Here is an 11,713-nt window from a genome sequence, read left to right on the forward strand (position 1 = left end):
TGATGCTCGCCGAATGCATCTCTTTAGAGTTTTATTTGAGGTTTCGGTTAGAGTTTGGTTTCAATGTAATTTTTCTCGGTAAAATGCAATTATTAAGGTGTAAATAAGTGGTTAAGGGTATAAGATTGCGTAGTTAAGTGGTTGGTTACTTGTGAAAGTGACTTAACCAAGTGAGAAATTACATGGTCAAAACCGGCCATGTTTAGGGTTTAGAATCATTTAGGATTTTGGTTACCTTAAAGGGTTTGGGTTTCAGTTTGCTTCCAATGGTTTAGGGTTTTATTAGTTGTGAATTGTTTTAAATTTTTTTGATTAGTTATTTGGATTTAGGACAAAGTTTATATAAAGAATGTAAATTTTGGTGAGTTTTGAAGTTATGATGCAAAATTCTTAAGTTAGGGGTAAAATACAAAATCTCTCTGTTACATGTCATGCCATATTTTATTTTCAAGTAAGAAATTATCTGTTATCGTTATTTCATGTCATGCCATGTTGTTAGTCATACTTACATATCTCATAATGTCATGTCATTTCATTTCACGCCACATTATGTCACGAGTTTGGAGTTCGTCATGAAAAACGGTATTTTCAAGTTAGTTGAGTTTTTTACATTTATCACAACCCCAAGTGTTAGGATGGGGTAATATCCTAGTGGAATTCCATTGTTCATGTTGGAGTGTTTAAACTGGTGTAAAATTTCATGAGTCGACAAAGTATCGTCAGCAAGTTTTCAATGGGGCCCAACCAACTGGTCGCCAGAGCGAAGTCAAGCACCAATGCCGATAGTGCCAACCTAGTTCATGTTCATGTTATACGCACTGGTGTAGATACCTCTTACGGGATGCGTACATTACGTACTCACAACAGGTGAAGATACCTATGGTGTGATGTGTATGTTAATGTACTCACAGCTGGTCTAGATACTTGTGATATGATGCAGTATCGATAAGGGCACACGGCTTAAGGGGATTTGTGTAGCATCCACATGTTATGTTTAATTAACAGTTTACTTATGGAAACAAGATTTCAAGTTCATGTTCAGTTCACGACATGTTATTTTCCAAGTCATGACATGTTCACTCATGTTCACGTCAGTTTTCATGTCTTTTTACCATCATGTATGCATTTTTAAATTGTTAGTTTAAATTGGTTGTTAACTTGCTGAGATTTGTAATCAAATTTTACTTGATAGTCCCAATTACCATTCTGGAATGTGTCAAAAGTAGGAGGACTCGTGGAGGATCATCTTGATGAGATCGACTAGACTGCAAACCAAGATTTTGTGGATATTGCTAGATAGATATGTGAGAGGAAATAGAGAGGAACTTGAATTATTTTTTTTGATTGTATGGGCGTGTTGGTTTTAAAGAAATCAAATGATTTTTAAAAATGTTGAACCCAAGGTTTCAAGTTTTGTGTAATTATGTATTTACACATGAATTTTGATGATAACAAATGAATTCAAAGAATAAAGAAGTCTCAAGCTCAAGTTGTTTACACAATGGAGTCAAGCACATCAAGAAAACAAGCATGAGCAAGAAGGGAACAAGTTCACATTAAAGTTATAGAGTAATGTTGTAAATCTCTTCAAAATTTGAAATTAAGATTAATGCTCAAAATTAATATTTTATCATAAAGCATTAAAATACATTTTCCACATGTGCATGAATATTTTTGAAAATTAAATTTAAAAATTTTGAAAGATGATTGATTGTCATCTTTTACATGTGCATGCCTTGATTAAAGGGTTGAACTTTGAAAATATTAAAAATAATTGATTGTCATCTTTTACATGTGCATGCCTTGATTAAAGGGTTGACCTTTGAAAATATTAAAGATGATTGATTGTCATCTTTCACATGTGCATGTTTTATTTGAATATTTTCAAAAGTGATTGATACTTTTTTAGACTTATACAAAAAGTAGATGATTTTGTTTGAAAATTTTGAAAAGTAAAATGTGCTCCTTTTGTCATATACAAAAAGTAAAAGATTAGGTTTGAATTTTTTTGAAAAGGAAAGTGTGCTCCTTTTTTCATATGCAAAAATTAAAAGATTAGGTTTAAATTTTTTGAAAAGGAAAGTGTGCTCCTTTTGTCATATGCCAAAAGTAAAAGATTAGGTTTGATTTTTTTGAAAAAGTGAATGATGTTGTCTTTGACATGTGAATCTTTTTAAATTTGAATATGAAGTCTCATATGTCTATAAATAGATCATTTGAGAGTTTCACATTCACAACACCAAGAGTATACAACATTCATTCAAAGCTTTCATTCTCTCTTCTCTAAGCATTGAGCCTTAATCCTTGTTCATTTTGAGAGATATAGTTTGCGCTGTATTGTTCTTATTTCATTCATTGAAGAGTATTTTCTGATAATCTACCCACTATCAACTTTTGTATCAGAAAAAGGGTGTGTATAACCCTTGTGCGTGTAGAAAGTATTCTACACGGGGAATAGTTGAATCACCACGTGTAAAGTAATTGCAAGTGTAGAGGGTGTTCTACATGGATCCTTTGTAGCGGTATTATTCAAAGGTGTAATAGGTTTCTATCTCCACCTGAAGGAGGTTGAATAGTGAATTTGGAAATCCTCAATGGGTAGCTTGAGGCGAGGACGTAGGCAGTGGGGCCGAACCTTGTTAACATACTGAGTTTGCTTCTCTCTTACCCTTTCTCTTTATATTTATTGTTATTTTATATTTTGTTTATATTTTATATTATATATTTGATTTATAATTGTTATTTTTTAATACAACTCAATTCACCCCCTTCTTGTGTTAGTCATCTGGGCAACAAAAAATAAACACTTGACTACTGACCGTGTGATCAACCATGCTCTCTCTATATAGACAACTTTTAAAGAAATAAAAATTGGGACTCTAAGAAGTATCAATAAGTGTTATAGATGGAAACCTCCACCACAAGATGCCATGAAATTAAACGTAGATGAGATTGTGTTTCATAACGAGCAATATGCAAGTGTGGGGATCATCCTTCGCAATGGTTAAGGGGAAGTTATAATGGTAGCAAGCAAAAATCAACAGACAATAAATGAGACCACATAAATAGAACTTCTATCAATGCTGAAGGGTTTGTAGCTGTGTTCTTACCTGGGACTACACGAGCTTATTTGAAAGTGATTCTCTTTTGATGGTCCAAGAAATCCAAGGACTTGGTGAAGCAAGAGCACTGCTAAACAATCTCACAAAAGACACTCGGGAACTGATGTTGCACAATTCAACGCATGAGCAAAATAGACAATGAACCAGCTCATAAGTTTGCTAGATATGCTTGGAATGTGGATGACATCTTTGTATTGTAGGGGTTATTCGCAGAGTTTACTTCTTAAGTCATTTGGACTGATAAACAATTGAATGTAGGTTTTTTCAATGAAGCTGTTTTGATATAAAAATAGTAATAATATTAGAAAATTATATTTTAATAATATTTAAATTTTATAATATTTTTATTTAACTTATTCTTCCTCAATTTTCAAAATTTTAAAAAAAATATATTAACTCAAATTATTTCACAATTATTTATAAATAATTTTATTATTATTTACAAAATTTTCGTATCATTCCCAAACATCCCAAGAATAAAATTGAGTTTCAATTAAAAGCTTGTAATAATATAGAGTGAAATTTCTTTTAAAAAAATGTGGATCTGAGAGTACAAAACATTAGGGTTTGATGAAATATTCCGAAAAAGTAATGATAAGTTGCTGTGTCTTTGCAGTTCCAATTCCACCTCTTTACTCTCTCTCTTTGTTCTTTTTTTTTTTGATAAATAAACTCTCTCTCTTTGTTCTATTAGACATATTTTCCGGCTTTGAAAAAGATAAAAGCAAGCAGCGAATTTTCGAGAAGGGAGGAGAGCAAGAATGGCGGACCAACTCACCGACGACCAGATCTCTGAGTTCAAGGAGGCCTTCAGCTTGTTCGATAAGGATGGCGACGGTACGTCTCTCTCTGCATCTCTGCCGTGTTGATGAATCTGATGGCTGTTTCTTTTTGGTTTGCGTGTCAGATCTAGTTTTTATGGACTAGTTCGTTGTTTCTAACGATTTATACGGATCTCGTTTTCTCTGCGCTTTTGTATCATGCCTCTTTCATTTTTTGTGTTCTTATATTCTTATTTTCTTTTTACCTTAATTTTACGCGGTTCCATGGTTCTAAACCAAGTTTTATTTGCATCCAAGGATTCCTCTCTCTTCGTTGCTTTATGTTTCCCTTTCTGGATACCGTGTATGAACTGAGCCATATGAAATGATAATTATTCACCGTTTACTTGCTGGGGGAAAGAAATTGGGTGGGAAGAAAAGAGATCAACGAGGTAGGAAATTGAATCTCAGATATGTTTATTGTTTGGAAGACAAGGGATAAAGAAAATTCTAAACGGTTTCATTCCCCCTACACTTTGACAATGTTCTTTAGACGAGGAATAAAGTTGCTATCAATCATATGTTCATTTCTTGGAAACTATGCGTTTGTTCTTCATTTCACACTATTTTGTAAAAATCACGCGGCTATAGGAACGTGAGATCTGCCGCTGTGGGGTGTCGCATGTTGTTCCTATGCTGTCGAAAAATGTTGTTTTGCGTTTTATTGATAAATAAATTAGCAACGTTCGAAAATTTTGAAGAACTGATCTGTCTTGTTCTTGCTGCATGTTTTCATTTTTACAGATATTTTTCATTTCCTGCTTTCTATAATACATTTTTTTTTACAACAACACGTTCACGGGCGTGATGTTATGCATACGTAACCTGGTGAGCAATTCAACTACACAGTTTTTGTGAGTTATTGAGATATACTTGGTCAACGAAGTTTACCCTGTTTGGTCCTTGAGATAAAGTATAGTGGAACTGCTTAAAATTTTCGTTTTTTTTTTTCCCATTTTAGACGATTGTTTTTCTTGCTAAATCTCATTTCCATAATGTGTATAAAATGATTGTTTTATTTCAGACAGCCGTGTGTGTATGGTTGGCAAATTTCCTTTCTGAGTTTGTTGGTTGGTTCTCCAACAAGAATAATTTGAAGTTTATGGTTGAGCAGGTTGCATCACTACCAAGGAGCTTGGGACTGTGATGAGGTCACTGGGCCAGAACCCAACTGAAGCAGAACTCCAGGACATGATCAATGAGGTTGACGCCGATGGCAACGGCACCATCGACTTCCCTGAGTTCCTAAACCTCATGGCCAGGAAGATGAAAGACACTGATTCAGAGGAGGAGCTTAAGGAGGCATTCCGGGTCTTTGATAAGGATCAGAATGGGTTCATCTCTGCTGCTGAGCTTCGACATGTGATGACCAATCTTGGGGAGAAGCTCACTGATGAAGAAGTGGATGAGATGATCAGGGAGGCTGATGTTGATGGTGATGGCCAGATAAACTATGAGGAGTTTGTCAAGGTGATGATGGCTAAGTGATCATTTTGCCTCCATCAAAAAATCTAATGAAAATAATCTTTCTATAACCCAAAAAAAAGAAAAGGAGGCAGGGTTGACAAGATGATGGGCGGCCTCCTGGTTTCCTTTAATCTTGATTTTCATCTATCTTTAGGGAGAGTATAGTAGTAGTATGTTCTTCTGTTGGTGGTGGAACTTTGTTCTTTGTCTATCCTTACAGATGGTCTTGTGACGGTGTCTTTGCAGTCTTATTTATTCCCCGTTTATTTCCTTTGTGTTGGCTTGTGAACCTGATCCACCTGGACGATTCAATGTTGATTGAATGACTTGTTATATTGGCACTCGTTTTATAGCTAGGATCCAAATTAAGCAAACCTGCATTAGAAATGTGTCATGAAATGATATTGTTTGTCTTATAATTGGTGCATTTTTAAGCTCGGAGGGAATCCAATATTCCTGGCTTAGCGCCCATGGATTGTGTTCCATGACTGTCGAGGGATTGGTATTCTGGGTAATGATTCTTGGTTGCTTGATGGGCTTGCTAATACGCAATTATGTCAGGTTGGCTGGCTTTTAATACTTCGAAGATTAAGTTTGTTGCTTTCTAAAGGATAGGCTGGCCCTTCTATTAATGGTAAGATAGGTTGTTTGAGCATATATTGAAGATCATAAACAGAAGGGGTTATTTATAGGGGTTATTAACTAGGGGTGGTGCCATTCGGGCCCAGAGGCAATTGGACATGAGGTTGAAGTTGACTTGAAGTTGAAGTTGACTTGAAGATCGTAACAATTTGACTTGAAGTTGCACTTAAGATGGTTTCACTTGTTGGATTTATTTCGTTTGTTCATTAACTGTGGGAATCTGCCTTCATTTACATTAATCGTTGTTCTCCTTGCCATGCCAGATTGGATTTATATTGCTGCTTTTTCTTTTCTTTTTTTTTTAATCAAGCATACATTTCATTAAGATAAGGAAATCAAGATCCGTTAGGAGCGGGTGGAATTCCTTAACAGATACCTCTTTACAACAAACACAATGCGAAAGTGGAAAAAAATTGGGTTTTAGGACAAAAAATTTAATCCCATCCATTCATTGCAAAGAAGATGCCGTCTTAAATAACGGTTTTTTTTTTTTTTTTTTTTTACAACTAGCACATGAGGCAGTGGGTGCTGGTGCTGCATTGTTGTTTGTTGTCCCAAGATGTTCACAAAAGAGGCTCATATTTTTACCTCAAGATCTTCAATTAGGAAAAACGAAAACATAATAAGAAGACCAGCATCGATTGGCCTAGACTGTCCTTGATCGAGTTTTTTCACATGCCGCTTGTGATGGTGCTTGGAATCCATGTGCTAGTAATAATGAGATGAGGTAGGTCAGAACTAAAAGATTTTGGGATGATGAAACTATTAGTAAAACGTGTGTAGCTATCGGATACATTTTAACGCAGCGGCGCATGGTAACCCCACATAGGACAAACTGCACCTGAGGATCAAGAGCTAACAGATGTAATGTTTCATGCCACAACTTTTATAATGTTTCATGCTCCTAATTGTTGAGAGCAGTGACCGTTTGCCCGAGGTTTGGTTGCCCAACTACACCATTCGGGTACGTCCTTGGATTCTCCTATTGTCATCTTGTCAAGTCCATTTGTACCACCCTCTTTGTCTGGGCTTGCCTACTAATGAGATTGGGCCAAACTCTTCCTTTTTCTCCCATCAAGGCCTTGTTATATCCCCCAACAATATTTCCATATTTTTATCATTCAAGAGCATGCGGGAATTTTCAAACCTGGTGAGCTGGTCCCCCATATTCAGGGGTGGTACTGGTTGAATATTCCAGGTATCTTCATTTACTGTCGCATCGCGCACGACCCACGACGATTTTGGAATTGATAGGCGTTGGGTTCAAACCTTTTCCATGCGTCACCTTGTCATTGGACCTTTACTGGACATTTGCAGGCAACGACCGTTCGCAGGCGAGGAGGATAAATGTCACCATCAGGATAGATGTTAGAAAAGTAATATATTTATTGTAAAAGACGTGTCCGACCAATGTAACCACTGATCTACAAAAAAGTTGATAGCACTACACGCCTGCATTTCAATGCCTAAGCCTAAGTCACTAAAAAATAGTGTATAACAACTCTAATATATGATCATGTGTTTTAGAATTACCTCGTACCTATATATAGGCGTAGAGAAATATTAGACTAGATTACTTTCACGTGATACTTATCTGTTCATCTTACCCCTAAATAGTAGGAGTAATCTGTTCGCCATGTTAATACTCATCCACTTTATTAGCTAACGGAATATTAGGCTTTCATGGGTATAAAGTTCATGCAACTTGTCTTTAGTCCAATTGGCAGTCCTTTCCCAAATAAAGGTCTCCAACGTGGCATTGGACCATATCTTTGGATTCAAATGATATAGCCTACAGAGTTTGAATTTTCCTTCCACAAACTTACTCCACAAATGACCTTTCAAGTGGAGTATGGGCCTCTGCATATGACACTACTACCTTCTGAGTGTTTTCTTCTAATCTGAGAAATCCCCTACATCTGCATGGGTCTTGTCCTTGACTGTTGCTCACCTTAGGCTTGCATCTCGCCCTTCACCTGAGCTACCAACCACTTTACCTCTTGTTTCTCACCTTCTACACCAACCTTTCTCTCCTTCGTTCGGTTGGTGCCTCTTCTTGCTTGATCAGTTTCCAGTGATAAGTCCTTTGTTTCACCTTGTGCTGAGGTGTATGAGCCTGGCCTTCCACATAGTGCTACTTGCCTTGTTGAACTAGCTACACTTTGCAAGCCACTACTGTCTCGTCTTCCATCTTTCCAAGGAAATGCTCTCTCTTCTTTACCTTCTAGTTGCCCTTGAAAAGTGATATGTTCCCTTGCTCTAGTGGGGTCCTCGCACGCCTTGCCTCATATAAACTAGCCAACGTTACAGGCTGCCTTCTAAACACACTAGAGCTCCTCATCTCAGGGTGACAGTGTATAATGGGGTTCTCCTTGAGTTCACACTCAAACACCTTGCCTTATGGGAATTCACAAAGTGGCAAGGTCACCCTCAAGCCAGTCTCAGCCACTTCCCCTTAGGGAGCATACGACTTTGTTGTGCTCGAGTTCACACTAAAACACTCGCCTCATATCAATATGTCAAATGATAGGGTTTCCATAAAGCGATGTTTGAGCGCCTCATCGTAACGAGAGACCGTACAACAAGTTGTCTTTGATTGATCCTTAAACGCCCAGCCTCATAAGAATTCACCTATGTGATGAAAAATCACAAAGCTAAGATGAAATATAAATAACAAAAGATTGATAAATAATAGTTTGAGTTACATCAAAGTATACAAAAGATTCATCAAAGGTCAACATAGGCCTTTTGGTTCTCATCAGTAGGAAGAAGAGGATAACATAAAAAGGACATTGGGGATGACATAATTGCCTAAGGCGTCCAACACAACGTGCACCTCAACTGGGGGATGAACCTCTCTCAAATCAAGTTTGGCCAAATCAATACTCAAGTTCACAAGTAGATATATCTAGAAGCATCCTTTGAACCAAATTGTAGGCAATGCCCTAAGCTCAGTTTTAGACCCTTAGAATAGCTAACAGTAGAGGAGCCAAGTGCTCTGCCTCTTCTCTCAACCTAAGCAGCTTCCCAATAATGTTGTTAGTCAGCCTACATGCCTTGTTGGCATGCTCCTCCGCCTTTTTGACAGACACTGCTATTTTCAAAGCGTGAACATTAGCTTTGCGGAGGAGGGCCCACACCTTTTCATTGTCTTCATGAGTGGTCTTCATCTCTTCCAAGGAAATCATAGGCTTAGAGCAATGCTTGGCCCTCTGCTCCTCAATCATTTGGCAAGTGTGCACAAAAGAGTTGTCGTAAGCTTTCTCTATTTGAAAAAACTGAACTGCCTGCTATATGTGAGGTTGAACTTGTGAGGAAGAGCTTGATTGCCTTCAAGGCATCCTCCAATTGGGCACACACACAAAACTAGCTCACTCAGTGTGATATTTGTTCTTTTGGCCAGCTGCCAATCTTTAAAGATAGAGAACCAAAGGTTGGTACCCCCTACTAGTTTCAACCTCTCCACTCACAAGATTTTTTAACTCTAGCCTCACTTCCTTTAGTTCTTTCACAACTTCATCAGTTTTTGTTACATTCTCAGGTTTAGAACCAACTCCCTATCTATCTATGGTTATCTCAGGTTGAGGAACTTCCTTCCCATTTCTCAAAATAAGAACGACATTCGTTGTCTCAATAACGTCCCCTAAGACATTATGTACTTGCTATTGTTGTTGCCTATATACTTGAGGATTAGGCTAAGGCTGTGCTAGAAATTTCCCTTTCTCTAGACTGCTCAATGTCGTGCTCATCTTATTAATGGTGCCACGCAACTCATTTATGGCCTGAGTGTTTTGATTGTTTGTGGTGGTTTGAATCTGTATGAATTGCTGAAGTGTACTGGTCATATGTGTCATACTGTCGTCTAGAGACTTCTTTGCAGATGATGGAGGATGAGAATTCTGTGCAGCTACATGAGGCTAAAATCCAGGAGGCGCTACAAAAGGATAGCTCTGAGAACTCTGATATGGTTGATACTGGTGCTGAGGAGCACCCTAATGAAATGGCTGTTGCAAAAATGGTGGAGACTGGCTAGGTTGAGCATTTCTCCATGAGAAATTTGGGTCATTCCTCCACCCCGGATTATATGTGTTGGAAAAAGGCTGATTATGTGCTCTGTTAACCCAGTTAGTTGATTGCATCTGCTCAGACCCACTTTCTTGAAATACTGGCATAATCGGGCAGTCCTGGGTCTTATGGTTAGAATCAGCGCATATAAAACATGCCTCTACTACTTTCATAGCCTTAACTTTTTCCAATTTCATGACCTCCAGTCTTCTAGTTAATGCAGCTATTCAGGCTTGAACATTAGTATCATCCTTAAGCTAATATGCAGCTTAGTGGCTGTGCTGTTAATGGCACTCGATCAGTCCGAGTATTCCACTGTTGTGTGCTCTTGGCAAGATAGTCAAAAAATGATAGTGCTTCATCAGGTTCCTTGCTAAAGAATTTCCCATTGTACATCATCAGAACAAATTGCTTGCATTATGGAGTGAGACCAGTGTAAAAATAGCTCACCAACCTCCAAGATTTGAAACCATGATGTGGACAGATGTTTACCAAATCTTTAAATTTTTTTCAACTGGCCTGAAAAAGTCTCATTAGCTTTCTGACTAAATTGGCTAATTTGCTCTTGCAAAAACTGAATTCTTTGAAAATGAAAATTTTTTTGTAAGAATTTTCACTGCATATCAGACCAACTAGAGATAGAATTAGGCCTCAAATAATTAAACCAAATCTTAGCTTTATCCTTTAAGGAGAAAGGAAATAAATGAAGTCTAATAAATTCATCAGTAATGGCCTTGGTAATAAAAGTAGTGCAAGCCAAATCAAAATCTGTCAAATGCTGGTAAGGACTCTTAGAATCCATCCTATGGAACTGAGGTATCACTAACATCATGTCATGCTTAATATAAAGATTAGGGGTATCATCGGATAAAACAATGCATGAAGGTGTAGTGGTGCGAGTAGGTCGCAAATAATCCTTAAGAGTGCATGGTACATGTGCAGCCATGGTTTGTTCAATTTCAATATCCTCGCTCATAGAAGAGACAAAAGAGCTATCTATCTCTGAGCTGTGTATACTACACTCAATGCTCGATGCAACTCTAAGCAACCTATTTGAACTGTTTCTCACCTGAGACATGAAACATCAGTCTAAATAGTATAAATAAGGTTCAAGTAACTGAATGGTAGATGACAAGTAAAATGTGTAATCAGAGATAAGATAGTGAAAAGAAAAATAATAATAAAAGAAATAACGAGTTTAAATTTAAGTTAGATAACTCTCCCCTACAACGGTGCCAAAACTTGACTCACTCAAAAATAAGTAGCACAAAGACTATCCCAAGTACAGCAGGATGTCGTGTAATAATTAAGAATAAAATTCATAGATTGTCTCCTCGAAAAAATTTGTTTAAATCTAAACTCGTATAAAATGGTGAAAAGTAGTGGTATCAACAATGAATGGAAGAGTGCAACAAAAATAAAAAGGGCACATGTCATGGACTAGATTCATACTTTTCGATTTTTGTTTTTAGTGTCGAAATGAAACGTAAAAGACTAACAAATTGAAATTAACAATTAAGGATTCAACTACACTAAAAAATTTTAATTAATCTAAAAATTAAATAATAAACTGAAATTATTCTAAAATGTAATTGT

At 37.0% G+C, this 11,713-nt stretch overlaps 1 protein-coding gene across 2 annotated transcripts; it reads left to right on the top strand.

Annotated features, from left to right (window-relative positions):
• The first annotated feature begins 3,634 nt into the window (after positions 1–3,634).
• Positions 3,635–5,745, top strand: LOC122280107 (calmodulin-7). Of its 2 annotated transcripts, XM_043091081.1 has the most exons (3): positions 3,635–3,756; positions 3,794–3,959; positions 5,058–5,745. In XM_043091081.1, exons 2-3 carry the CDS (start codon positions 3,884–3,886, stop codon positions 5,429–5,431), a joined length of 450 nt encoding a protein of 149 aa, XP_042947015.1. In that variant the 5' UTR covers positions 3,635–3,756; positions 3,794–3,883; the 3' UTR covers positions 5,432–5,745. The 2 variants fall into 2 exon arrangements, with proteins under 2 accessions (XP_042947015.1, XP_042947014.1); XM_043091080.1 differs by having other exon boundaries at positions 3,741–3,959.
• The last annotated feature ends 5,968 nt before the right edge of the window (positions 5,746–11,713 follow it).

The sequence above is a fragment of the Carya illinoinensis genome, chromosome 10, assembly GCF_018687715.1.
Source record: "Carya illinoinensis cultivar Pawnee chromosome 10, C.illinoinensisPawnee_v1, whole genome shotgun sequence".
Classification (NCBI taxonomy): Eukaryota; Viridiplantae; Streptophyta; class Magnoliopsida; order Fagales; family Juglandaceae; genus Carya; species Carya illinoinensis.

Coding starts and splice junctions, on each gene's coding strand:
- LOC122280107 (XM_043091081.1), top strand. CDS start 3,884: ATGGCGGACCAACTCACCGACGACCAGATCTCTGAGTTCAAGGAGGCC. Junction 3,960..5,057: donor GTTCGATAAGGATGGCGACG/GTACGTCTCTCT, acceptor ATGGTTGAGCAG/GTTGCATCACTACCAAGGAG.